The following is a 26,817-nucleotide window of genomic DNA, read 5'->3' on the forward strand; positions in this document are numbered from 1 at the left end:
CCCTTAGCAAAGGGCCCCGAACCCCATACTCCCAGAGCACCCTCCACGCGAGGGACACAGTCAAATGCCTTCTCCAAATCCACAAAGCACATATGGATTGGTTGGGCAAACTCCCATGAACCCTCCAGCACCCTGTAGAGGGTATAGAGCTGGTCCAGTGTTCCACGACCAGGACGAAAACCGCACTGTTCCTCCTGAATCCAAGGTTCTACTATCGGCCGGATTCTCCTCTCCAGTACCCTGGAATAGACTTTCCCGGGGAGGCTGAGAAGTGTGATCCCCCTATAGTTGGAGCACACCCTCCGGTCTCCCTTCTTAAAAAGAGGGACCACCACCCCGGTCTGCCAGTCCAAAGGTACTGTCCCCGACCGCCACGCGATGCTGCAGAGGCGTGTCAGCCAAGACAGCCCCACAACATCCAGAGACTTGAGGTACTCAGGGCGGATCTCATCCACCCCCGGTGCCTTGCCACCGAGGAGTTTCTTGACTACCTCGGTGACTTCAGCTTGGGTGATGGACGAGTCCGCCTCCGAGTCCTCAGCCTCTGCTTCCTCAATGGAAGACGTGACGGCGGGATTGAGGAGATCCTCGAAGTATTCCTTCCACCGTCCGGTGATATCCCCAGTCGAGGTCAACAGCTGCCCACCTCCACTGTAAACAGCATTGGTAGGGCACTGCTTCCCCCTCCTGAGGCGCCGGACGGTTTGCCAGAATCTCTTCGAGGCCGACCGATAGTCCTTCTCCATGGCCTCACCGAACTCCTCCCAGGTCCGAGTTTTTGTCTCCCCAACCACCCGGGCTGCAGTCCGCTTGGCCCGTCGGTACCCGTCAGCTGCCTCAGGAGTCCCACAAGCCAGCCAGGCCCGATAGGACTCCTTCTTCAGCTTGACGGCATCCCTTACTTCCGGTGTCCACCACCGGGTTCGGGGATTGCCGCCTCGACAGGCACCGGAGACCTTACGGCCACAGCTCCGAGTGGCCGCGTTGACAATGGAGGTGGAGAACATGGTCCACTCGGACTCAATATCTCCAGACTCCCTCGGGATCTGGTCGAAGCTCTGTCGGAGGTGGGAGTTGAAGATCTCTCTGACAGGGGATTCGGCCAAACGTTCCCAACAGACCCTCACAGTACGTTTGGGTCTGCCGAGTCTGTCCAGCTTCCTCCCCCGCCATCGGATCCAACTCACCACCAGGTGGTGATCAGTTGACAGCTCCGCCCCTCTCTTCACCCGAGTGTCCAAGACATACGGCCGGAGGTCAGATGAAACAATCACAAAGTCGATCATTGACTTCCGGCCTAGGGTGTCCTGGTGCCATGTGCACTGATGGACACCCTTATGCTTGAACATGGTGTTTGTTATGGACAAGCTGTAACTAGCACAGAAGTCCAATAACAGAACACCACTCGGGTTCAGATCAGGGGGGCCGTTCCTCCCAATCACGCCCCTCCAGGTGTCACTGTCGCTGCCCACGTGGGCGTTGAAGTCCCCCAGTAGAACGACGGAGTCCCCAGTCGGAGCACTTTCCAGCACCCCTCCCAGAGACTCCAAGAAGGCCGGGTACTCTGCACTGCCGTTTGGCCCGTAGGCACAAACGACAGTGAGAGACCTATCCCCGACCTGAAGGCGCAGGGAAGTGACCCTCTTGTTCACCGGGGTGAACTCCAACACATGGCGGCTGAGCTGGGGGGCTATAAGCAAACCCACACCAGCCCGCCGCCTCTCACCATGGGCAACTCCAGAGTGGTGAAGAGTCCATCCTCTCTCGAGGAGTGTGGTTCCAGAGCCCAAGCCGTGCATAGAGGTGATCCCAACTATCTCTAGTCGGAATCTCTGAACCTCACCACCATGTTCTAAAAACGTTTTTTTTAAATGTGTTAGCAAAAATTTTCAAAATAGGAATACATTTATTTATTTATCTATCTATCCATTATTTATCTATTTGTTTGACCCATTACATTAAACTTTTTTTTTTTTTTTTTTTTTTTTTTTGGTCCTGGCATTTCACTTGCATTGCAAGATTTCTGCCTTGGTAAATCTGATGATAATGACTGTATTGCAATAAATACATTAAACTCACCTCAAGTTTCCTCCATTGGTGGCATACTTAAGATGAGTACACAAGGCATGAAACATGTCCTCGGCGGTCTTGCACTTACGCGCATCGAAAAGCTGCAGAAGAGATGGCTATATTAGTATAAATGCACAACATGGCTGTAGAAGTGCTAGCCATGAACTACAGTATGCAAAAAAATTCTCAAACCTGTAAATTAGTCCACTGGATCCTGCCAATGCACCTCGGCGCATTTCTCCATGCCTGTTTGGCCCCAAAAGTGAGTTCATCTGTAGTGAGTGAGTAGGACCCGGTCAGGGTGATCTCCAGTGTGACAATTTCAATGCGAGCCTGGTGCTTCGTTGGATTGGGGCTGCACAAAAGGTAAGAATGGGTTATTAACCTTGTAAAGTAAACTGACTATTTCATTTCCATTCCTGTTTGTCAAGTCGAAAGAAGTATGTTTACTTTTTTTAGTAGCCTAATAAAAAAATTTAATCTATTATTCTACTTTGACGGGTTCCTGAAACCTCAAACCTCTCACATAAGGAACATTTCTCAGAGTGAAAATGAAAGTAAGGCAGTTGACAGGATCTCTACCTCTCCTCCCAGACAATCACATATCAATACACATGTGTGATTACATTAGCGGATTAGCCTATAAAGAGTGTTTAGCAATTTCCAGTCAGGCTGGATGCACGGAGAGGTATAAATTGAGTGTTGAATTTTAAGACAATGAGACTTTTGATAAATGGAGATGGAATATAATGGAATGTCTTTTTTTTTCAGATAAGGGAGATAGTGGATGGTAGAACAGACAGATGGTTGGTGCACACACACATCACTGATGATGGGTGATGGAGAACACTCACAGGAAGGACACTGAGATACAATGGGGAGCAGACGCTGGAGATAGACGCTGGAGAATAATGCTGGAGAGTAAGTAGTCCTCTTAGTCTTAATGAGACTGAACCATCTGTGGAGACGAGTATGCTTTTATGTGGTGCTGCTGACAAGGGTGATGAGTAACAGGTCCTGCACAGGTGATAGCTGAAGAAGTGCAGGTGAGATCAAGGAGGGATTATGGGAAATATAGTGCCGAAGTGACAGGTGACTGAGCTGGTGACCGTGACAGTTCTCCCCCCTCCGGGAAAGAGCATCCTCACGCCAAAAGGAGTCCAACCATGGAGGGAGTGCGGGCGTCCTGGAGTCTTGGCAGGTAATCAGGATGGTGCCGGCAGGCTAAGAAGCCGCCAGAGTGGTACCGGTGACCAGGGAGGCGCAGGCTGCTCAGGGGACCAATTAGGTGCCGGCAATGCAGGTGACCAGGGAGGTGCTGGCAGCTCAGGGGACCAGGGAGGCGCCGGCAGCTCAGGAGACCAGCAAGGATCAGCCTCTGTGGCCTTTCCATGGGTGTTTGGCTCATCCACATTTTTCTTGGGAGGAGCTTGGGTGACCTCCTGGCCAAGCTCTAGGGCAGGAGCGGGCTTAGGGACTGGAGCGGACTCTGGAGCGGGCTCAAGGGCTGGAGCTGACACTGGACTCCAGTCAGGGGCTGGAGCAATTACTGGACTCTGACCAGGGGCTGGAGCCATCTCTGGAACGGATCCAGGCATTTCACTCTCTGGAGTGGATTCGGGAATTTCACTCTCTGGAGTGGATTCTGAGGTTTCACTCTCTGGAGTGGATTGGGGATTTTACACAGAGGAATGGACTTAGGAGTGGACTCTGGATGCGAGTACTGAGTAATAGAGAACTTCCTTAGAGCCGTTCTGACCGAAATGATGCAGGGTCCGCTGACTTTGCCATCAGGTCCACACTGTTGGACACCACCTTTCAGGCCCGGGGAAAGGCTGAAGATGTTGAATAGGCGGTCCTGATGGTTTCTGGTGCAGAGTCCATGGAAGGTTTGGGATGAGCTGGTGCACCCCAAATATTTTTTGGATGGGACTGGAGCGGACTCTGTATTGGACTGGAAGGGAGCGGACTCTGGATTGACTGGAATGGAGCGGACTCTGGAATCACGGGAAGGATGAGCTGTCTTTCCGCTTTATTTTTGGAATACTCATGGTGCTGACTGCTGTCTTGGTCCAGTCTTCTGTTATGGAACACAGACTTGGAAATAGAGGAATGCAGTGAATGGGTCTTTAATGACAGCACAGAGCGTACTAACGCAAGTAAGTATCCCTTAGTCTTAACGAGACTGGACCATCTGGGGAGACAAGGTGTATGATTTTATGTGGTGCTGCTGACAAGGGTGATGAGTAATAGGTGCGGGTGATAGCTGAAGGAGTGCAGGTGAGATCAAGGAGGGAGTATGGGAAATGTAGTGCTGAAGTGACAGGTGACTGAGCTGGTGACCGTGACAATAATAATATTCATGTATGTATTAGAATACTTGTTTGTAATGCTTGAATTGCAATGCTGTTAAATAATATTTTTATTAGAGAATGCATTGCTCCTACATTTTGAATGATTTGTAGTACTGGTTGATGAAATCCACTGCCTGTGTGAGGATGTCATCTGAGGAAGGTGTGACTTTGGAATAACCGCGTATCAGAGATTTGGGATTCATTATGGAGCCCTCGCAAGTTTTTGAATTGCAGGGCATATTCTGGAGGGGGGGAAATTAAGATGTATTTTAAGTCATTTTTCAAGCTATAAAAAATGCTTTACAAAATAATTTCATTCACAACCTCAAAACCTCATTACAATTTTGATTTTTATTAACTTCTGTGTAACATCCACATAATACTTGTGTTAAGTTTAAGAAAATTGTTCAGAATGCTCATCAATCCTTAACTGCTACACCACAAGTATGCTGTAAACATGAAGTTATTTTGATTGCAATTTAAAGATACCTTAGCTGCTCTGTGATGCAGTTTATCTTGGTGGGTCGAGCCATCCTTATAGTTTCGCAAATGAACAGCAAATGGACATCGAACTGGGCGATCAACAGATAACTGCTAGTATGAAAAATGTATATATTAACCAAACAGAAGGACACAATAAAAATGTTGCAAATTATGAGAAGCGTTACTAACCTTAGACTGCACAGTCGGATTTTCTTTTACATTTGTGATTTGGGCTTGTTTTCCCATCCTGCTGAAAATATTATTGCACCCAAATCTTAATAATGTCTATCAAAAATGATGCAGAAAAAAATGTTAAAGAGGAAAGACATGGTGAAAGCAAGTTAATGAAAGTTGCCATCTATCTATAAATTACAGGAACGTCTTTCTGTCTGTCTGTCTGTGTGTCTGTTATTCGCAAATCTCTTGAACCATTAGTCCGATGGATTTCAAACTTGACAGGTGTCTTGCTACGAGCAAGAGTAAATGCAGTGCCAAGTTTGACGTTGTTTGGATTAGAAATGCAAAATATATTGGTAAATATATTGGTAAAAGAAGCACACATTGGCTTTTGCCGCTCTAGCCGCTGGCCACTCCCCCTCTCACACTGCACACTGAGTGAGCACAGAGCAGGACCAGAGACAGAGTGGGTCGAAGAAAGCAGCAGAGCTTAAGTAGCGTTTTCTCGGAGTTCACTGTGTAGCCTGCTCCCTGAATCGTTGCGCGTATTCATTTGTGGATGTTAACTGAATCTGTAAGTCAGATACACTGTTTACTTCTAAATATTATATTTTATTCTGGTGCGCTTAACGTTATCGCTACTGTGTAATAGTAGCCTATGATATTCACCAACTAAATATCCTATTCAATGCGTTCACAGTCTCCTTCACGGCCATCATTTGTAGTAGCCTATTCACAAACTGTTTGCTCAAGCATAGCCTGGTCTCAATGCTAATTTATTACTGTGTTATGCACGCTGAAGTTAGCCTGTAATTATGTGATGCTGAATATGCTATCTTAAATAGTTGCCCTGCCTATTCAACAGGATAGCTCGTGTAGGCTATGTAGGCTTAAACGAGGTTAACTCTACTCTTACCGATCGTGACGGCAAATCCCCATATCCTTACTGTACCACTTCATTAACTGTATACTACTGTCTACACTGCACTATATGTCACATACTGTTTATTCTGTTTATACTGCACTACCTGTCTATACTGTTTACATTGCACTTTTCTGCATTTTTGCACTTCTGGTTAGATGCTAACTGCCTTTCATTGTCTCTATAATCTGCACAATGACAACAAAGTAGAAACTAATGTAAATCTAATCTAATCTAATTTAAACTCCTGCTACCTGTACACAGATACCCAAATACATGTCACCTAATATCACCATTATAAATTGTATGTCATTATGTCAGTATCAGTATTTGCTTTCTACCATGCACAAATAAAAATGTCACTGAACTTTTGCTGTTTAATTGTAACAATGAGCACTCAAACACACCAAACCAACAATTACTAAAAACACATACAAAAACTGATTTTGCACGGGCACTGCACTTGTTAAATTAATGAAAGAAAGAAACACAGATGGAGTATTTACCTTACCTATGTACGGTTTCTGTCTCAGTACCTAAACAGCAGTAGTAATCTGTTTCACATTCTGGTCTTCTGTTTTAACATCCTATTATATAGTCCAGTTGAGGATGCCACACTGGGCGGATCCTTGCCTCCCATGGGTGTGAGCTATAGAACAATCAAAAGCACCTGTAACTGCATTCCTTGATGTGAAAAGGAATGACTACACAAAGTTAGAGAATTCCTAGATCAAAAGAAAGATATTCTACTTAAAATTGCTCTCCTTTTTCCTCAGTAATATAAATAGTACATTATCATTTGGCATAACCAAGTTGCTCAATTGTATCTCTCCACTTTAAACCCCAAAATTGGGAGACAATGAAAAAAACAATTCTAGTGCACTTGAACCTTATGATTTGATTTCCAGCATTGCAGGCAACAGAAAACATATTAGAAAATACGTGGAATATGTAAAATAAACATATTAGACATTAAAAAGATTAGAAACAGGCAGAAATGAACAGCCTACAACTGCTGGACATTATGGAATTATAGAAGTTGATGTAATATTTAGTTCTGTAATGTGTATTATGTTGCATTCATCAAGTTTTGCATTGCCATTTCCCGTTTTCTAAAGATAACCAATGACACTAATGTAACAGTCTGATCATCAATCAACTATTGTCTGACACAGATTTATAATAACTCTGCAATCTTCTACCCTGTAAATCCAGAGTTCTCATTAGAGCACAAGTTGAATTTGCTCAGCGAGTTACTCTGGTGTCGAGTAATGATGCTCATTAAATATGCCCTTGTATCCGAGCTGCACCAATCACATCGGGTTATCTGATATAGGCGGGCCAGAGGCGAGCTAAACAGATGATGACAGCGCTGTGACGTCTAAGTCATTAGTAAACATTGCAAGATGGCTATGGATGAACACCAGTTGTTTGAAACGGCTTTGGCCGCTACAATGAACGAGTTAGACTTGGCTTTTTATCTAAAAGAGGAACAGAAGACGGCACTCGAATCGTTCCTTTGCAAGAAGGGCGTTTTTGCTGTTTTGCCGACCGGATACGGCAAGAGTCTAATCTACCAGTTAGCTCCGCCGGTGGGGCTTGTTGTGATTGGTCGTAGTGTTATCCAATTGCGTGCAGTGACATTTTCAAATGCATGCTTGGTGCCACCCCTCGAGCTGGCCGATTTTCATTAGTGGATGCCAGACCATTAATCTTTCAGATTTAGGTCTGGATTTCCAGGCTAGCAATCTTCACCAGTCTTGAAGCTCCCCCTTGTCCACAGACTGATAGACAACAGTTTGCTAAATAAACAGGTAAATTCCAGCTGAATTGATGGCAGATGAATTTAAGATACATTTCCGTGATTGACATTTCCTCTTTTTCTTTTTCAGCCTATGAATTTAATCTACACAATTCCTCCATGATCAAAAAAGCACATAACGCCATCTGATGAGCTCAGGCTTAATTAAACAATGCATTTCACCACTGACTTCCTAGATTTCCATCAGTGATACCAGACAAATGTATGTTTACTCAAGACACAAAAATGGGCATTTTTACCTGAAAAAAAGCTTTTTTTTATAAACATTTAAAATAACACATTTAAATAAATCTTCTTGTAAGACTGGTTTTCCAGCTAAGACAGAACACAAGATCAAACACCCTGCAATACAACTCACTAATCTGGCATGAGGATCTCAAAGAAAGATCATAGGCCACCGCCTTCCCTCCTCGCTTATGCATCCCCCATTACCTACTCCCTCTCCTTTCCCTCTGACTCGAAGTTGTGTCTCGATATATCTTGTGAATTGTTTTTTCCCTGCATGTTTGGTATCATTTGAAATGTCTTTACCAATGACTGGTAAAATTATCTCAATTTCACAGCAGTCACTTATATTATGAGAAAGATTGGAAACGTAGAAGAATTCTGTTCCCCTGTTGTGGGTGGTGTGCCTTCAAGATAGGCTACCTGATAATCATTGCTCCTCTCCCCCGAAACCAGGTGCAACCCTTTGGGGCACATTAATAGGCTCTACACAATTCCAAAAATATTTGTGTAGTAAATATTTACAGCTCTTTTTTTCTGGTCTGAGTATTTAAGCAAAACTGGCAGAACAGAAAACCAGAAAAATCCCAACTCCTGACTCAGAACTCACTGCTGTGTGTCTCTCTGCTGTCAGGTATGCATTTCTCAGATTCATCTTTGAGCAATTTAAGTTATGTATTTAGCATTTCTGAATTGGCTTCTTGTTTAATTATGTAATTTATTCTGCATTCTTCTGAAATCATTATGACATGTAGATTATGAGGAGGCTGAGGCTACACAAATCTGTGTCCAGGATCGAGCAAACTGAAAGCTCACAAATGAATGGAGCAGTAAGCACGTCATCAGAGACCTTTTGATTACTGTCTTTCTCTGACTTAGCAAGTTGTATGGAAGTGATTATTTTTTGTATGAGCAAGCTGAAGGCATCAATTAGAAAGTACATTTTTAACCCTGAAGATCAGAGTGGCGAGTTTGTTTCTGTGAGATCCAGATTAAATATGGAGCTAGAGTCAAATTGAAACTAAATTATTTTATATTAAGTGAACTTTCCTCCCGAACTTAGTTAATAAAACAATTTCGATAAAAATTAAAACATTAATAAAGTGATATATTGAGCAACTAATGCAAATACTGGTAACATGACTGTGGAATGAAGCTCATTAGCGGCATAATATTTTGTCATGATCCTGTTTCTTACTCACACACACACACATTACCGCTATTTCCTCATTTACGCACACACCTTTCCAAAAAGTGTAAAAAAAAATATATATTAAAAATGATTTGTTAGGCTATGTATCTGAAAAGGATTACATACTGAGCTACTAGCAATCTTCTTTATTTATACAAGTGCAAAAAGTGCTCAGTGCATTTTACAAATTCAACAAACGTTTCGGTCACTTAGGACCTTCCTGTCACGAACTGGTCTGAGACTTGAAGGTTGAGATCCAAATGCAGCTTTATTATGGGCAATCCAAAGGCGTAATCCAAAGTACAGGCAGTGGGTCAAAACACAGGTAGGCAGTTCAAACAAACAAACAAACAATCAAAACAGGCAGGGGTCAGAGGCAAAAGAGTAATCCAGGGAACAGGCAAGAAATCCAAAAAACCAAGAGACATGAAACCAGGAAAAACGCTCGGAAATGCAGTGCAACAACATACAAAACTTCGCAGTGTGTGAATGAGTGAACATGGTATAAATAGGCTGAGACTAACAGGGTGACGAGACACAGGTGAATGCAATCAGAAATGATGAGTCCGGGCAGTGAGTTAGGGGAAATGTAGTTAGTGAGTGAAACATGATAGTCTGGTGTGGAGTGCCCTCTGGTGGCTTTCAAGGGCACACCAGCTGGTGACCGTTACACTTCCTCAGTATACCTTTAATATTTAAAAAATTCTTTTATGGAATTATTCAATAAATAAAATAAATTTTTGTTGTACAAATTAACTATGTGCATAGGTTACATAATCTACATTATACTCAGGCAGACAGCTGCAGGTGTCACTACTGGAGGTGCCACAACATAAAGAGACGTCAGTTTTGGTGACACAGGCCAACTGGCATGTGCCAGTGAACAGTGGCATGCGTCACTAAAACGTGTGATGTGCCACTTGCATAACAATTTTCTTTATGCTGTCAAACATTTATTACATTGCTGAGTTACTGTGTACAACATTATTATGCATAATTTGATCAAATTATTTTTGAAATATTAAAAGCCACAGATGAGAATCTTGCGCTGGCCAGTGTTACACTCACTTATACTGACACCAGTAACTCTCCAGTGCTTTTGCATTTAAGAATGATCCTTTATTCACAAACTCAGCTCACCTTTCATAAGCACAGAATAAAAAAAAAATTATAAAATAAAAATGAATACTGTTTTCTACACAATAATATAATTAGAACAGAAAATAAAATTAGAATAGGCCTATTAAAATCTGTTCTCAAAAAAGAAACATTGAGCATCCTCAAGTCCAGTGGTCTCAGAGCTGCCAAGTCAAGCGGTCTCAGCGCATCAGAGTTACTGTCACTATCTGTCACTAAAATCTTTTTTTATTTTGCCACTGCCATTTTTTGTTAAAAAAAATAAATGATATATATATATATTATGTCCTTATATTTATAATCTTAGGCTGTTGGAGGATTCACATAGTAAGAATTTCATTGTATAGTGGAACAGATATGACAATAAACTCTCTTGATTCTTGAATACCTTTGTTTGTTATGTCAACTATTCGTCCTACATTATACTACAGGGCCGTTGAATCGTTGAATGCTTGAATCTGATTGGTTGACGAACGTTCTAAGGTGTGCATTATTTTCAGGGAAACGCACGGCTAAAGTAGGCTAGTTCCAGGCAGGTCTTGACCGCATTACAGTTCCATATCACTTCTCGTAGTCAACTGTAATAACGGAAAATAGGATACAATTCATAACAAGAAAAAGCATTTCGCCCCATGCGCTTGATCTGCAATTTTCAATGTCTAGCTTCACAATCAATAGAAACATGTTGTTTAATTTGAATAAATAAACTGTAAAGTCCTATCTATAATCAATAGAAAATTAAACTGAATATAGGCTAAATAAATGGATAGTCCTGCAGCACGGATTTTTATTGCAGATAATTTAACAAATAAATAATTATTGATAGGCCTACTTGTTAAAAGGGCTTTAGGTTTCATTTATTTGGCTAGTCTACTGTCATCTGTCAATAATAGAAAGAAAAAAAAGAATTAACGAATTAATTAAAACGAATTTAATTAATTAATAAATAATAATATTGACGCACATGTTTTCTGTCTCATTATTGCAACATCTCTCTCTAATAACTGCATTAATAACTGCATAAAGCCGGGAACACACTTTAAGGCCGGTTATGAATGTATTTTGATACTTATGACTGATCATGCCCAAACGCGTGTTCAGCGCGTTCAGTCTGTGTTCAAAGTCGGTGTTTAAAATCTGCTGCAGTCGATGAAAACAGTCAGAGAATGTGTCAGCTAGTCGTGTGACCCCAGCATTAGTCTGCTATCAGCGGCTCAAACCTCCGTTACTAACTCTGAAATGACGTTTTGGAATTAGCAACGGAGGCATGGGATTAGATGCGTAAGAAATTAGTCCTACATACAAGAGCGTTTTAATGAAAAAAACTTTACAAACGTCTTGAAATAGCCTACATAATCTGAACAATGTTTCGAGGTGTGGTAACTGTAGTATAAGCGGAATAATTGACTTCAGGCCGTTGAATTATTAGAAAAATAATGGACACCCGAGGTGTAACATGCCACATATGCTGAACAAAACAATCTCCTTAGTTTTAGTTTCTCTTTGGTTTAATAGTTAGGTTCTGTTTCCTTGAATGATATACACTGTAAAAAAAAAATACATCCCCAAGTCAAACATTTCAAGTGACCGATAACATCTAAATTTTTCAATTAGTCTGACGTATTATTTCTCATTGAGCCAATGTTAACAGACTATTGCAACAAGAATTTCACTTGGGCCAATTGAAAAATGTAGATGTTATCGGTCACTTGAAATTTTTGATTTGGGAGGGTTAGAAATTTTTTACAGTGTAGTGACTGGCCCATTTTTCAGGTGTGGAAACTTTGGATTTTTCTCATGGGATTCAATTTGGTGAATTAGATCTGCTATCTGTCTGCTGATTTTCTGCTGTAGTCCTTTTTAAAGTCGATTGATACAATAGATCAAATATACACTATAATTAAAACTGACATGTTATACATCAACCCTAGGGTGTATAGCCTACTTGTCCTCCAAAATATGTGATGGTACCCTTTAATTAAGTCTCTACTGGGTGTGTACTTGTAGCCTAACAGTCACAACAAATACAAAATTGAACTTGTTTTGAAAATGTGTAAAGACACCATACAATTATACCAGATTGTTTGTATTTTTGAAATACATTGAAATAATGTGATCATTCAAGCTTTTCTTGTTTACAGGCGAGAGTGGCAAATTTGAGAAAATTGCGCAAATTGAAATTGAGAATTAAAAATACGCCCAATGGAAACACGTCAATTTCGCAAAAACTCCCATTATCGCACAAAAAATTATGCTCGCATGAGGGGGGGTTTCAGGCTATTCGAAAAGGGAATATTTCGCAAAACTGCAATGGAAATTTACATTTACAAAATTTTAAAAAAAATGCGCATTTACAGATCACCTGACGTAGCCTAGATGGCGCGGTATGTTTGAGCAGAAGACAAGACAGAGTAATTCATTAAACTCAAAAGTATTACGGGAATACTGGATTCTAAACAACAAAGAAATGCCACAATATATCAAGACCTTGAAGCAGATGGAGAGGGAGAAACACCTCATATGTGCCGCTCCCGTATTTGGGTCTTTCCTTTTCTCCATTTCTTTACGGATCCAAATCTGTAATGGAAACGCAGCTAGAGGCGGGGAAAGAGTTAAAAAGGTTAGGCTAGGCCTATATTTACCACAAAAGGGGTGCTGCTATTGTTACAAGCTGAAGAACCCTAATCTGGTAGGCTACTGTTTATAATCATTTTTCTTAAGAGAAGACACATTGAGCCGTATGAAAAATATGTGAAAAGATTTTAACAGGCAAGCTAATGCAACTAAGAGCCGAATTAAAACATTTAAAGGACCATTTCAACATTTATGTGAATAAAGTAAAAAGACATTTATCTTTTACTTTTTTATTAGGCTATTTTACTGTAAAAACTCATTGTTCCTCAGTTCCTCGTGCCTTTAAGGTTATGTGCTTATGACACCAGGAAATTGTTATTTTACTTATTTTAGTTCACTTTGAAATTAAATTTTGGTATGTTTTAGCTTACGTCAAGGGCATCCAAGATGTAGGTGTCTTTTTTTTCCGCAGTAGTTTCAATTTTGATATTTTTAGGTCAAACCGTTCAGTTGAAATCTTGTTCCAGGCCCGGGCCCCTGAGAGAAGATCCTTATAGTCCATCCTGGCCTCAGGGCCCCCTGTACACAGTACCCCTTCTCAATGTATTTTGAGTTAAAAATTGTGCAAATGGTAATATTCAATTCTGATATTGAATCTAATATTATAATATTCAAATAAAACTTATATTATTACATTTAGTTGACGACATCTTTGCATTTTTAACAAGATATTTTCTTGCAGAGTTTCACACCGCTCATTTTATGATAAAACTTATATCATTACATTTGGTTGACTACATCTTTGCATTTTTAACAAGATATTTTCTTCCAGTTTCACACAGCTCATTTTATGGTAAAACAGGGGTGTCCAATACTGCTCCTGGAGGGCTACCATCCTGCAGAGCTTTTTTTTCAAATCACAGAAACATTGATGTCTTGGGCCTTTTTTTATATACCCTATAGGTCAACGTATCCTGGGAGATACAACTCATAAAATCCAAACTATATCAAATATTTCAAAAATTCCTTTGGATATGTCCTTAAGTCCAGATTCCTTAAATCCAGATTGTCACACAACAGAAGGGAATAGACAGGTAAGTGGATTAATAGATGTTTATTGAAAATGATCATCCATCACAATGAGAAAAACCAAAGAAAGTTCTGATGTTCAGCAAAAGATTGTTGAGCTTCACAAAATAGAAAGTGGCTGTAAGAAAATAGCTAAAGCATTGAAAATTACAATTTCCACCATCGGGGCAAAAATTAAGAATTCAATCAATTAAAGATGTTACAAATCTGGAAGAGGATGTGTCCTAATGCACGGTGAGGAGGAAAGTTTGAGTGGCCAGAGACTCTCCAAGGATCACTGATGGAGAATTGCAAAAAAAAATTTGGTCTTCAAAGTTTAAATCCTGTCCGGCTAGCGTGCTTCACATAATGTTTATGCATTCGATCAGTAGGCGGTCTTTTGTGGCTGTTCAAGCACTTTCAACCATACTTACGAGAGCAATTAAAGATTAGTTGAGTCTTGGGGTCAGAAAGCCTAAAAATATATTATTTTTTTTAAACCTCAAACAACCCCTATTTCGCCACATGTTGTTTGAGAGGATTTCAAGAAAAATCATCCTCGCTCATCCAAAAACAAACTCCAGCAAATTCAGATGACAGAAACGACTGGAATTTCAAAAGGGACTGGATTCTAAGGTTTGGTGCACACAGGGATAAAAAGTACCCCATCATGTATCATGTATTCTAACAGATCAAAATAAATCAAATGCTCTGCTAAATTCATATAATGAGATTGAATCTTCCATCAGGACAACCATCCAAAACAAACATCAAAATCAACACAAAAATGTGTCACATGTGAGACAAAATGAAGCTTCTGCCATGACCATCCCAGTTCCCTGACCTGAACTAGAAAATGAGTGGAGTTAACTGAAGAGAAGAAGCACCAACATGGAACTGGAAATCTGAAGGATCTGGAGAGATTCTGTATGGAGGAATGGTCTCTGATCTCATGTCATGTGTTCTCCAAACTCATCAGGCATTATAGGAGAAAACTCAGAGCTGTGCCAATAATAATTATCTCCAACGTGTTTTGGAGAAAAGCATTTATTTCATAATGTGATTTACCCCCACTTTCAATTATTTTACTTCAATGAAAGGTTCGATTTTTGTGAATTTTTTTAATGAAAGATCAAAAGGATAAACAATTAATATTTATTTTTACTGCCATCTTTGATCATATTTACCAGGGGTGTGAATAATTCTGACCACAACTGAATCTTCACAATCCTCTGATGTCTTCACCATCCATCATTTTGAGTGTATTTTTGTGTAAATTGAGAGGCAGTTTCTCTCTGCAGATGATAAGGTTGTGGGGTGTTGCAGCATCTGTCTGGGTAGAAATACAGTTTACATTCACAGTACATTTAAAGGTGCATTAAAGTAAAATAAATAAGAGGGATTCGGGCCGGAATTTAGACTGGGCGTGACGTCATGCGCGTTCACGGCACGCTCACATAGCTATGTCTGGCAGGTTTGTGTATTCGCCGGCATTCTCCGTAGAAGATGGATTGTAAGAGACCTGCTTGTAGTTCATTTCAAACACCAACGCAAACTCCACGCAAGATAAAAAAAAAGAAAACTTGTCTCTAGTGCAACCAAAAGGGCAAAATTGGACTCACACAGGCGTCGGAATAAGACGAGAGTAAACATAGGGAAGTGTATAGATGTTGTGTATAGTTACCCTTTTTTTGTCTTATAAATGTATGAACTACTGTGACCTTGCCCAGGGACAGCAGTTGAAAAGTATTGACACATTTCACATAAATGTTCATCAGTGTGTATTGTCCCTGGCAAAATATCTACTAAATAAATCTGCACTACATGTAGTTTAATGATTTGCTATTCGATTAAAACAGTTCAAATATCTTGAGTGTGATATAAAATGCTGATATATATAGGCCTAAGTTAGATAATTAGACACAAATTTTTTGCAAATTACTGCTTAATTAGGATGTATTGCTATTGCAATATGCTACTTAGCAGATCAATAAAACAGGCTAAACCCCCGCAAATCTTCGGCGGATTAGCCTTTTTGGCTTTTATGGTAACGTCATAGTGCCATTTAATTGTTTATTACCTTGAGACAATTGAGTGTACTTTTTTGACCGACTGTGCTTTGAGCTTTTACAAAGTAACAACTTATATTGTTCATGAACGTGTTTCCATAATAATACAATCCTAAGTGGATACAGTAAACACATAACACAGTTCAACATGGAGATAGATGGAAATAAAAAACGAAGTTTTCTACTACCCCCGTTTTTCCCTCACACATAAGTGTGTAATTTACTCAATTGCCTTTCCTTTCACATATTTAAAATGACTTGCAGATTTATAACTTTATTACCTCTGAATACATTATGATTGTAAACAAAAGATTTGTGGCTGATGCTCCTTTGGTTATGAACAGCTCTTGCTCGTGCAAGCGTGCGTGTGCGTGTGGTCCATGAGCGTGCACATCTCTGGCTGCAGTTTCACTTGCCGCCAGAGGTGGCATAGTTCTGCAAAAACTCAGAATCTTGCTTAATGCACATTTAAAGGGATAGTTCACTTTGAAATACATTTTTGGTATGTTTTAGCTTACCTCAAGGGCATCCAAGATGTAGGTGTCTTTTTTTCCGCAGTAGTTTCAATTTTGATATTTTTAGGTCAAACCGTTCTTGTCTGTCAGTCATATAATGCAGGTCTATGGTCATTATCTCAAAACACATATAAATACTGTTCGTTATCTCACACAAACCGCTCGTTTCGTGTCTTAGGCCATCAATGTGTACTTACGATGGGGAATTGTTTAATTTGGACGACGGGGAATTGTTTTAATTTGGACTCTGTGCTTGTGTTTTGAGATAATGACCATAGACCTGCATTATATGACTGACAGACAAGAACGGTTTGACCTAAAAATATCAAAATTGAAACTACTGCGGAAAAAAAGACACCTACATCTTGGATGCCCTTGAGGTAAGCTAAAACATACCAAAAATTAATTTCAAAGTGAACTATCCCTTTAAGTAAAAGCATTTAAGTTAATGAAAGCAAAAACTAGTCAATTGTGAATGGGCAGACAGAGAGCCCTTTACCATTTTAAAAGGAAAAAAGTGATAAAACACCATAGGATACTGTAGCTTTTATACACGTTTTATCACTTTCTATGGCGTTTCTCTCTCTCTCTCTCTCTCTCTCTCTCTCTCTCTCTCTCTCTCTCTCTCTCTCTCTCTCTCTCTCTCACTCACTCACTCACACACACACACTTGTGTGTGTGTGTGTGTGTGTGTGTGTGTGTGAGAGTGAGTGAGTGAGAGAGAGAGAGAGAGAGAGAGAGAGAGAGAGAGAAAACGCCATAGAAAGTGATAAAACGTGTATAAAACAAATATATATATTTAACAAAGTTTGAAATAAAGCATAAATGCATACATTTTAAAACAATAAAAAAACAATATATATATTTTTTTTTAAATAAAAAGAAATGGGTCACAGATTTTGCACCTCTTAAGCAAACCACTGAAGCCTGAACAGTTGGCAGGCAAAGCAGTAGAACCTGTTAATGTTTTAAAGTTTAAACCACACTCATTGGCCTGAACATGTTTATTTTCCATTTAGCCTTCTAGTAAAATATAAAAGAGAAAATTAATGCTGTGCTTAATGGAATCAAAAGCTTGTTTCTTTTCAAAGGCATTATTTTATTCTGTTACACAAAAGTATCAGTTTTACTTTAGGATGTCACCATTGTTGTGCCAGTTCTTGCCAAACTGAATCCTTTAACTATAACCACGTAACTGAATAAAGATTTTGAGCGCAGGGTGTGATGTGAGAAAAATAGAACAGAAATAGAATAGAACAAATAGAAATTTGTCAGCCTTTTGTGGCTGTTCGAGCACTTTCGACCACACTACGTTTTATGTACACCTGTATTTAGCATCATCCTTGTGATCCAATCAATCAAAATTCATCTGTGAACAGGGCCAATATATCACATATTCACCTAAAAATAAAAGGTAACATTAGGTAAAGGTAACAAAATCAGTGCATTTTTTTTTTTTTTTTTATATAGGCCTATTATTTGTTAAACTACAAGAGAACACCAGTTGAAAATTTTTAAATGATCACAGGAGCCAATATATTTCATAAAGAGTAACATAACACTACATTTTGAAACTGGATATTTCCTTTAAAAACTAATTAAAGTCACTGGCTTCTCCAGTTGAATCATCACTTTCTCAAATTTCTTAATGATCAGAATCAGAATTAAGAAGAATTCTCAGTTCAGAATGGATCGGGACGCAGAAATCGCAAGGTGGTGGGACATGTTTCTACATTAATGAAAGGTGGTGTACAGACATAACAGGGTTGAAGAAGATCTTTTTTTTCTTTTCTTTATTCATTTACCAGGACAGTGCATATTAACAACAGAACACCTGTAACATGCCAGAATTAGCCAAGGGCTAGTTTTCATCTGTAGTACTGTTGGCCAGTTGTACAATGGCACCCTAGAGAAAGCATAAAACCTTATAAACAATTAACAACTATAAAAGTACAACTGTAGTATGTACAGTTGTGTTTGTCCGCTACACAGTAAATTAGCTCCGAAAAACAGCATAGTTATACGCACAGGCAGCATCAACAAAGAATTTGGTAAAAGCACAAAAGCAGCAATCTAAGCAGCATGCACTGTCAGTAAAGCAGGTTACAACATTTGTTAGATGCAGATTAAGATAATAAGCGTTAACATTATTAGCAAGGTCCTGCAATAATTACAGTTTACATCAAAGTACCGAAAAAAAGACACACATTCACAACTGAAACACAAGATGTTATCTAGAAGCGCCCTTCATCAACAGTAAGCCTTTATGATTGCTTGACATTTTTGAAAAAGATTTGTGATTTTGTATTGCTCTCTGAACATTATCTTATAACCATTGTTGCACAACGTTTAGAACTGTACCATTTTGTCTAGTCACAACACATTAACTCATCTGCTTAGTAATTAGGCCTACAGTTACAGTATTTATAGGCCAATGATTTACCCCATTATAATAGTCCCTTTACAGTTACTGATAGCTATCATAAAATTACACTTACTTGTAGGTTTAAAATTTAATTTCCAACAACAAATGTTTTAGCAACATATATATTTTAGTAAAAGTATTGCGATCCTATTCTATAGCGCTCTGTTTGGCGAGCATTTGCGCATCTTCTTTCAACGTTCTAATTTTTACAGATGGAGAATATACCTGTGACATTTAAGTTATGCACTGAGGAAAACACCTTGTCTCAAACCCACAAAAGAGCTAGGCTATGCTGTTTGCCATGGTGGATCTGATCCATGATCGACCATTAGGGCAGTTTAAGAATAGTGTGCACATCAAATGATCTTGATTCATTGAACCTGGGTAAAAACCAGACAGTTTTAGATACCATTGACTTCCATAGTAGGAAAAAAATATACAATGGAAGTCAATGGTATCTAAAACTGTCTGGTTACTGACATTCTTCTAAATATCTTCCTTTCTGTTCAGCAGAAGAAAGAAATTCATACAGGTTTGAAACAACATGAGAGTGAGTATATGACAGAATTTTCATTTTTCGGTGGAGTATCCCTTTAAATTGTCCTCATGGAACCGCTTTAGCCCCGACTGAATTGTTAGGTTTAATTCAAGTCAGGTTTTGGACTGTATTCCCCAATTTTCTAATCACAGTTTATGGAACAGGCCTCGGCCTACATGTTTTGTTTAATCCAGTCCCCATTTTAGTTTTAGTATGTGACTTTTCTGACACCGAATCGTGTTTACGTGATTCCCATGTTCCATTTTGTCGAGTCAAGGTAACTGTGTATCAACGTGTTAAATGTTGCCCGTTTCATATCCCTCTAAACCTGTTTTGTTGATATAGCCTAAAGCCTACCGCTTATCCGCCGACAGAGGACGCTGTTGCTGGCTCACAATCTCGGAAAAAACTTATCTGCTCTGGGAATTCAATCACACGCTCTGTAGATGCGAGATTAAAGTACTGTAGCGAGAGCAGCAGAGTAGCTTGCGATCATCCGTTTTTGCTGTTACAGTTTTTTAACAGAAAATATCGAGGGACGTCATTTTATATGAACGTGACTGTGACAGTGATCCGCTGCAACGTGGAGCGTCTCCAAACCAAACTGCGGCTTGGTCTCAGGTCTTTGAGAATAAACAGCGTTGTTTGGGAGTGAAGGATCAACTTAAAAATCGCGAATGTTTTGCCGAAATCAGACAGCGAGAGCGACTGTCGCTCGGGGCTCCGCGCTGGAGATGGAGATCCGCCGTGGAAAGTTCAGACAGAGTGTTTTCATGGAGACCCCGCAGGTAAAGAAGCTCCGGTGATCACTGTGTCCAGAGGCTCAGCTGGACTCTATGTGTTGGGTGTACAGTCGGCCGTTTACTTTTCTTAAATATTAACAATTACTTACACCAATTAGCTAATAATGGTTATTTTATCCATTGATAAAGGAGTAATTAATAGGTAACGGTAATTTCCTACAATCAGAATAAATGACGCAGTGCGAGTGGCTCTGTTTTGTCCGGCTTATTGTGGGGCTTAAAGTCAAAAGTGTTTGTTTAAGTGGTGTAATTGTAAAAAAAAAATAAATAAAAATAACCTACAGTGAAGAAATATTGTTTTAAATTATCATTAATAGGCTATTTGAAAGACATTTGTCAGTGTAGCTTAACCAAAACGCAAGAGGTCATTTTATACTAAACCTATAGACCTCATGACTGATTGAAGTTAAAATAATATTAAATAAATATATATATTTTTAAATTAAAAACCTGAACCTGTATTCAATGATTTTAGTAGCCTACTTGATAGGTACATTTTAAGAGTCATAGTCACCATGTAATTCAAATGGACTATTCATATATTATGTATTATTGCAGTAACCTACTTGTCACAAATGTTTTACCCTGCACAATATAATTTTTTAGTTCATGTGCCCTCATAATCTTTGATCAAAATAATTTCCCTTCCCCTTTCAACAACATCTCTTTTCTGATGATGTGTTTACTGGCGTGAGGGTGGGATAAAACTGTCACTAACATGACGTCACAGCTATAGCCAACCACAATTATCCAACAATCCAATGAATTCCTAATGGACAAAGTCAAGTCCCGGCCTACATTTTTTTGTTTTGTTCTGCCGACTGTAAAATTATTCTTCAAAATTTACTCTTTTATTTTTATTTTCAAAAATGTGTGAAACCAACATCAATACATATATTGCATTTACTAAAACTTGATGTGTTTTAAACTAGATATTTCTCCTTTATAATTTCTGATACTTATTTGTCATTGACCCCCAGTATCTTATCAAACACTGCAGTAGATCTCTTGCATTCTTCCAAGGGGTAAGGTCTAAATGGCATCTGCATATGATTATCCCAGAGTAGGTTGAGTTAAAAGAGAACTCTGTCTAACCCCTAATTATTTTTATACGTAGCCTGCTGTGGTGAGATGGAAAGAAGCATGGTTGCTTCAGAATGTGGCTGTTGGATGTGTAGAGTCCCAGTGGCAGGGCTGCTGTGCCTGAATTCCTTGTTTGGCTTGGGAGTTGGGACCTTAGTCTTCATTCTGCTGCGGTGACTATATGTTTACATTTTAGTTGTGCAGGAGGATTTAAATCCACGTTGATTTGACATTCAGGGATCTTAAATCTTAGGCAGATCTTGTCCTGAATGAACAGGAAAAGTCACATGGACTGTGTCAGCTTTTGATTCATTGCTGTTTATAGCAATGGTTCTCAAGAGGCCTCAAAATGACTTAACATTTTTAAACTAAGATATAAACATTAAAATAATCTATAATCTAAATTGTATACCTGGGAAAAAAAAGGTAAATTAATAAATTCTTAAAATGCTAGGGGCAATATTTTATAATAACTATACTGTATATTCTGTTAGTTAGCCAAGCTCTAAAATATTTTATAGTGTAAAAATTTCCTTAATCATTATCCAGTAAATTACAGATGAATTGAAGAGTCATGTAATTTAATTTGTATAAAAAGAGTGGGAACCCTGAAGAACATTCAGCTCCTAAAAATGTTGGATTTCTGAAATTTAATTTTCAGATTTTAATTTGATTTTAGTTACTTTTTTAATTTAAAGAAACTGGGAATATATTTTCAAAAAAAAATGAAAACCTATTGCTAGGGCGCCTTCGAATATTGTTTTTTGGGGTCCTTAGAGTTGAAAAAAAGTTTGTGAACCACTGATTTATAGTCTTCTCAGACCACATTCAAGATTTTTGTTCATTCAACTCCATGCAAGTATTATAAAATTACTGTCAGAGTTAGAAGCTCAATTAATAACAGTTAAAGGGAAAGTTCACAGAAAAAAGAAAATTCTGTCATTTACTCTCACCCGTGTGTGTTAAATAGTTCTTATTTTTTATCACCGAATTATGTTCTGTTTTATTCTTTAACCGCTCTAATCAGAGTTTGCGTTTCTTTTTCATTAATAAGATTTGCCTAGCCCCTATCATCATTTAGGCACCAAATGCACGTTTCTAATTCAGTCCCTCATTCAAGATGCATGTGACTTTACTCAAGTCATTGTGTGCTTTGTTGAAAAGCCTTTAAGACATCCCAGTTCCCCCACTGACATCATATTACCCCTAGAGTGGATGAGATGTATTCTGTTTGATATCTTCACCCTGGCTGTTGATTGGAAATCAATATGGCCTAATGAAACTCTTTTTAAAGAGATCTTTTTACCTTTGCATACACACAGAGAGATGGGTGATCTGATTGAACTTTACATTATCTTGCCCCAGTTTGCAGTAATACTGCAGCAGGCTGTGTGTGAAAGCTCAGGTGAAGCAATTATACTGAGCGGTAGAGGGAAGGAAGATTGCTGGATCAGTTAAGTAGACTTAAAAGCAGTAATGGAAAAATTGGCTCACAGATCTTGTGTAATGCCTTTGTTTTATGCCAAGTCTCCAACAGACGTTAAACCTTTGCAGTGCACTTTTTTTAATTGCCAAAACTGATGCAAAATGCATCTTTCTTGGGTTGTTTTCTATCATGCCAGTTGTCAATTTAATCACACTTTCATTTTTAGATTTGTCTATTTTTTGGGGGATTTTTTTTTTTGGTTTGCTTACAACACAGTCCATTAAAACCACAGTGAGGGACTCTGCCACATATATTCCTGAAGGAAGTTAAAAGTGATGTAGTCACACACCACCAGACACACCCTTCCACCCACACCACTTGCTTCTTTCCTAACGGAACTCTGCTCAATTCATTCTGTACTGGATTCTCCAAGATGATTGCTCACGATTATTGATGCTATCAAGAATTTTTACCTGCATTGGTTTTGTTAGACAAGTTTCCCTCAGCAGGCAAAGTTTGCTTGTTTTACACAGCCTGAGTTGCTGTTTTTTTTCCTGACTGATTCTGTATTTTTTTATGGTGATGTTTTCTCCATTGACTGGCTCTCCTGTGTATTTGCTTTGAGCACTTGACCATACTCTGCACTTCCTTAGGGAAAGGAAGATACGCATTGTAGAGACAAACTACAGTTCAAAAGTTTGGAATTAGTGTTATCTATCTATCTATCTATCTATCTATCTATCTATCTATCTATCTATCTATCTATCTATCTATCTATCTATCTATCTATCTATCTATCTATCTATCTATCTATCTATCTATCTATCTATCTATCTATCTATCTAAATATAAATAAAAAATAATGTTTTTTAAAAGACATCTCTTCTGCTCACCAAGACTGGATTTCTTTGATTAAAAATACAAAACAAGCAGTAATATTGTGAAATATTACTATTTAAAATAAGGTTTTTATTTTAATATATTTTAAAATGTATTGTATTCTTGTGATGCAATGCTGAATATTTAGCATCATTACTCCAGCCTTCAGTGTCACATTCTTGATTTGCTGCTCAAGAAACATTTATTATTATTATTATCAATGTTGAAAACCGAATTTTTTGATTCTTTGATGAATAGAAAGTTCAAAAGAACAGCATTTATTTGAAATATAATCTTTTGTAAGTTGTAAGCCAAACCAAACGTTTGAACGGCAGTGTATTTATTAATACTTTTAATCAGCAAGGATGCATTAAGTGATTAAAAGTGACAGTAAATACATCTATAATGTTACTATATATAATAAATGCTGTTCTTGTGAACTTTCAATTCATCAAAATATTCCTGAAAAAAAAAAAACACCTCAATTTCCACAAAAAGTTTAAGCAGCACAACTGTTTTCAACATTGATAATAATAGTAAATGTTTCTTGAGCATCAACTCATCCTATTATAATTATTTCTCAAGGATCATGTGACACTGAAGACTGGAGTAATGATGCTGAAAATTCAGCTTTACCATCACAGGAATACATAAAATAGAAATCAATTATTTTAAATTGTAATACCTCACAATATCAAATAAATGCAGCCTTGGTGAGGATAATATACGTCTTTCAAAAACAATAAAAAAATCTTACCAACCCCAAACTTTTGAACAGTATTGTACCAGCTACTATATTAAAATATTTATCGCTGTGGTTCGTGTTAGATGCATAATATACAGATGATTCTTTGTGCACACTTGTATCTTTAGCTGAAGATTTGTAATTCCACTCATATATTTGGCTTTCCTAGGACTTGTAAGGTCACATTATACTTATGTGGCGCCTTTCGCCATGTTCAGAATGAGGCAGTGATGCCATAAGCTATGAAGGAGTTGATATCTTGAAGAAATGCAAAAACTTCCCCTTCAGCATGTTAGCAGCACTGCCAGGCCCCAGAGAACAATGGGGAATCTTTCAGCACGGGGGCCCAAACAGGAGCACATGCTTTTGGATTTAAACGAAGGTCCCTGGCAGAAAGCCCTGTTAAGAGGAACCGGAGAGGAGGATAATCATCCATGCTCTGATGTCATAGGTGCCTCGCTCTTAGTTAGTATGCCAGGCTGAACCGTGAGAGCTAAGAAGAGGCGTATTGAGCTTTGCTTGAATTCTATAAAAGAGAGGGGATGTTTTAGTTTCAGTGACAACAGCTTTTTTTATTTTTTTATCTTTGTTTGCTTTGCTTAGAATTGTTTTTTGAACCGAACCCAAGAAGCATATTGGCAAAAACTTCTAATAATAAGAACATACATCCTGTGATTGTGTTGTGAAAGAAAAAATGGTAGAGACCATAAGGGGGAGTGTTAAACATTGCATACAAGGCATTCCACCGAATAATTATTGACAACAAATGACAATCCCATTCTATAGTTTTGCTGCCTATTATTCACATTTCTATAAACCATGCAGGAGTTTATATCATGGTATTTAACACTTTTTAACCGTGTTTCCTGTAGTTTCTAATTCATAGCCAAATAGTTTACAGGGTTTAATACAGTGTGGTACAAATACATAGTCAAATGCCAAAGATGCATACTTTGATCTTTTAAGGGGTGGGTTACACAGCTTTCCATTGACACATCTTACCCCAATCTCCCGCATACAAGAATATTTCTATAGAGACATAAGATACAAACAGGTGACAGAATACAGTATGTTGCAGTTCATTATAAATGTCATGTACTAGGTCTTTTAGTCTATGCTGTTTTCAGTTGATACAAGAACAAATTCACTAAACATTATTTGTTGGTCGCACACCATGCAATAAATCATATCAAGCCTTGTGCTTTGTTACTTTTTGTATGAAACAATTTAATGCTCTTTAATGTGGTGTGACAGATCGCTGTATAGCCGCCTTGCGGCAGAGCGGAGGGCACATTAAACTGACTGTCCCGTCAGCGTTACTACCAGTTATAGCATTAAATACATATGAATGAACATCAGAAGGTATGTTGAAAGATACCATAAGATACAGTAACCTACCATGTATAGTTTACTGCATTTGTTGAATTTTTTTTCTTCTTGAGAAAAATTGACATCTACTGTTCTGCTATATATGCAAATGAATCTGTATCGAATCCAATTGTATTGAGATTGGAATAGAGTAGAATCACTAATTGTTCATTGAAATCAAATCGTGGAATTTGTGTCAATGGCCATCCCTACCATGTACAGTAGCCGTGTAAGTTACTCTAAAAAAGTAATTAATATAGCTACTAATTACATCTTCAACCGTGTAATTAGATTACTATACTAATTACTCTCTAAAAGTATTGCATTACTTATTACCATTTACTTTCTAAATCCCATATCAACCTCGACGAGTTGAACAATACAAGGACAGTCACGAAACTGCACTTTTGTTTCTTTCAGATAAACAATACATTTACATAAATTATTCTTCAACTTACCAAAGTGTGCAACGGGAGAAAGTTACATTAAAAACATATATTTTAACATTCAAATTTGATGTTAAATCCACTATTGTTTTACATAAAATTCTTGTATAGTCCATACAGTATTTACGGCAATTATATCAGAAGTAACTGCAATTAAATTACAGAAAAGTTAAGAGTAATCCCTTACTTTACTTTAACAAAGGAAAATTAATTAGATTACACCAAATACATTACTTGTCAAGTAATTGCATACAAAATATTAAGAGCTGCTGTAAAACACTCTTAGCTACACATTGCGGATATTGAAAACAGGCACAGTATTTAGTTGACATTGACTTCTAAACACCCTTCAGTATTGGCATGTTTTTGTCCTAAAAATAATTTGAGGCTCAGATGTTTACCAACAGCAGGATGTCAAATAGTTCAGGACTGACCTTGTGCTCAAGGACATCAAGATCAAGTCCAGTCCACTTTTATCTTATCTCACTTGTGCAGA

General features: G+C 38.4%; 2 protein-coding genes across 3 annotated transcripts in view; one reads left to right on the top strand and one right to left on the bottom strand.

Annotated features, from left to right (window-relative positions):
* LOC309500165 (nitric oxide synthase, inducible-like) overlaps positions 1–4,957 on the bottom strand; it is a gene marked incomplete at its 5' end in the record, with an annotated part of 33,049 nt that extends 28,092 nt beyond the window's left edge. The window contains 5 exons of the mRNA XM_082171734.1: positions 2,080–2,171; positions 2,263–2,425; positions 3,379–3,730; positions 4,041–4,150; positions 4,914–4,957. Of these exons, the coding sequence (XP_082027860.1) occupies positions 2,080–2,171; positions 2,263–2,425; positions 3,379–3,730; positions 4,041–4,150; positions 4,914–4,957 (761 nt within the window). The remainder of the gene's footprint in view (positions 1–2,079; positions 2,172–2,262; positions 2,426–3,378; positions 3,731–4,040; positions 4,151–4,913) is intronic.
* Positions 4,958–19,977: 15,020 nt separating this feature from the next.
* The window catches only part of rtkna (rhotekin a), an 87,756-nt gene continuing 80,916 nt past the window's right edge, over positions 19,978–26,817 (top strand). The window contains exon 1 of one of the 2 annotated variants that reach the window (XM_082169346.1): positions 19,978–20,359. In XM_082169346.1, the coding sequence (XP_082025472.1) occupies positions 20,249–20,359 (111 nt within the window). In that variant the 5' untranslated portion in view covers positions 19,978–20,248. The remainder of the gene's footprint in view (positions 20,360–26,817) is intronic. The other variant, XM_082169343.1, reaches the window with a different exon arrangement.

Source organism: Leuciscus leuciscus, assembly GCF_965113295.1.
Source record: "Leuciscus leuciscus genome assembly, chromosome: 5".
NCBI classification, from domain to species: domain Eukaryota; kingdom Metazoa; phylum Chordata; class Actinopteri; order Cypriniformes; family Leuciscidae; genus Leuciscus; species Leuciscus leuciscus.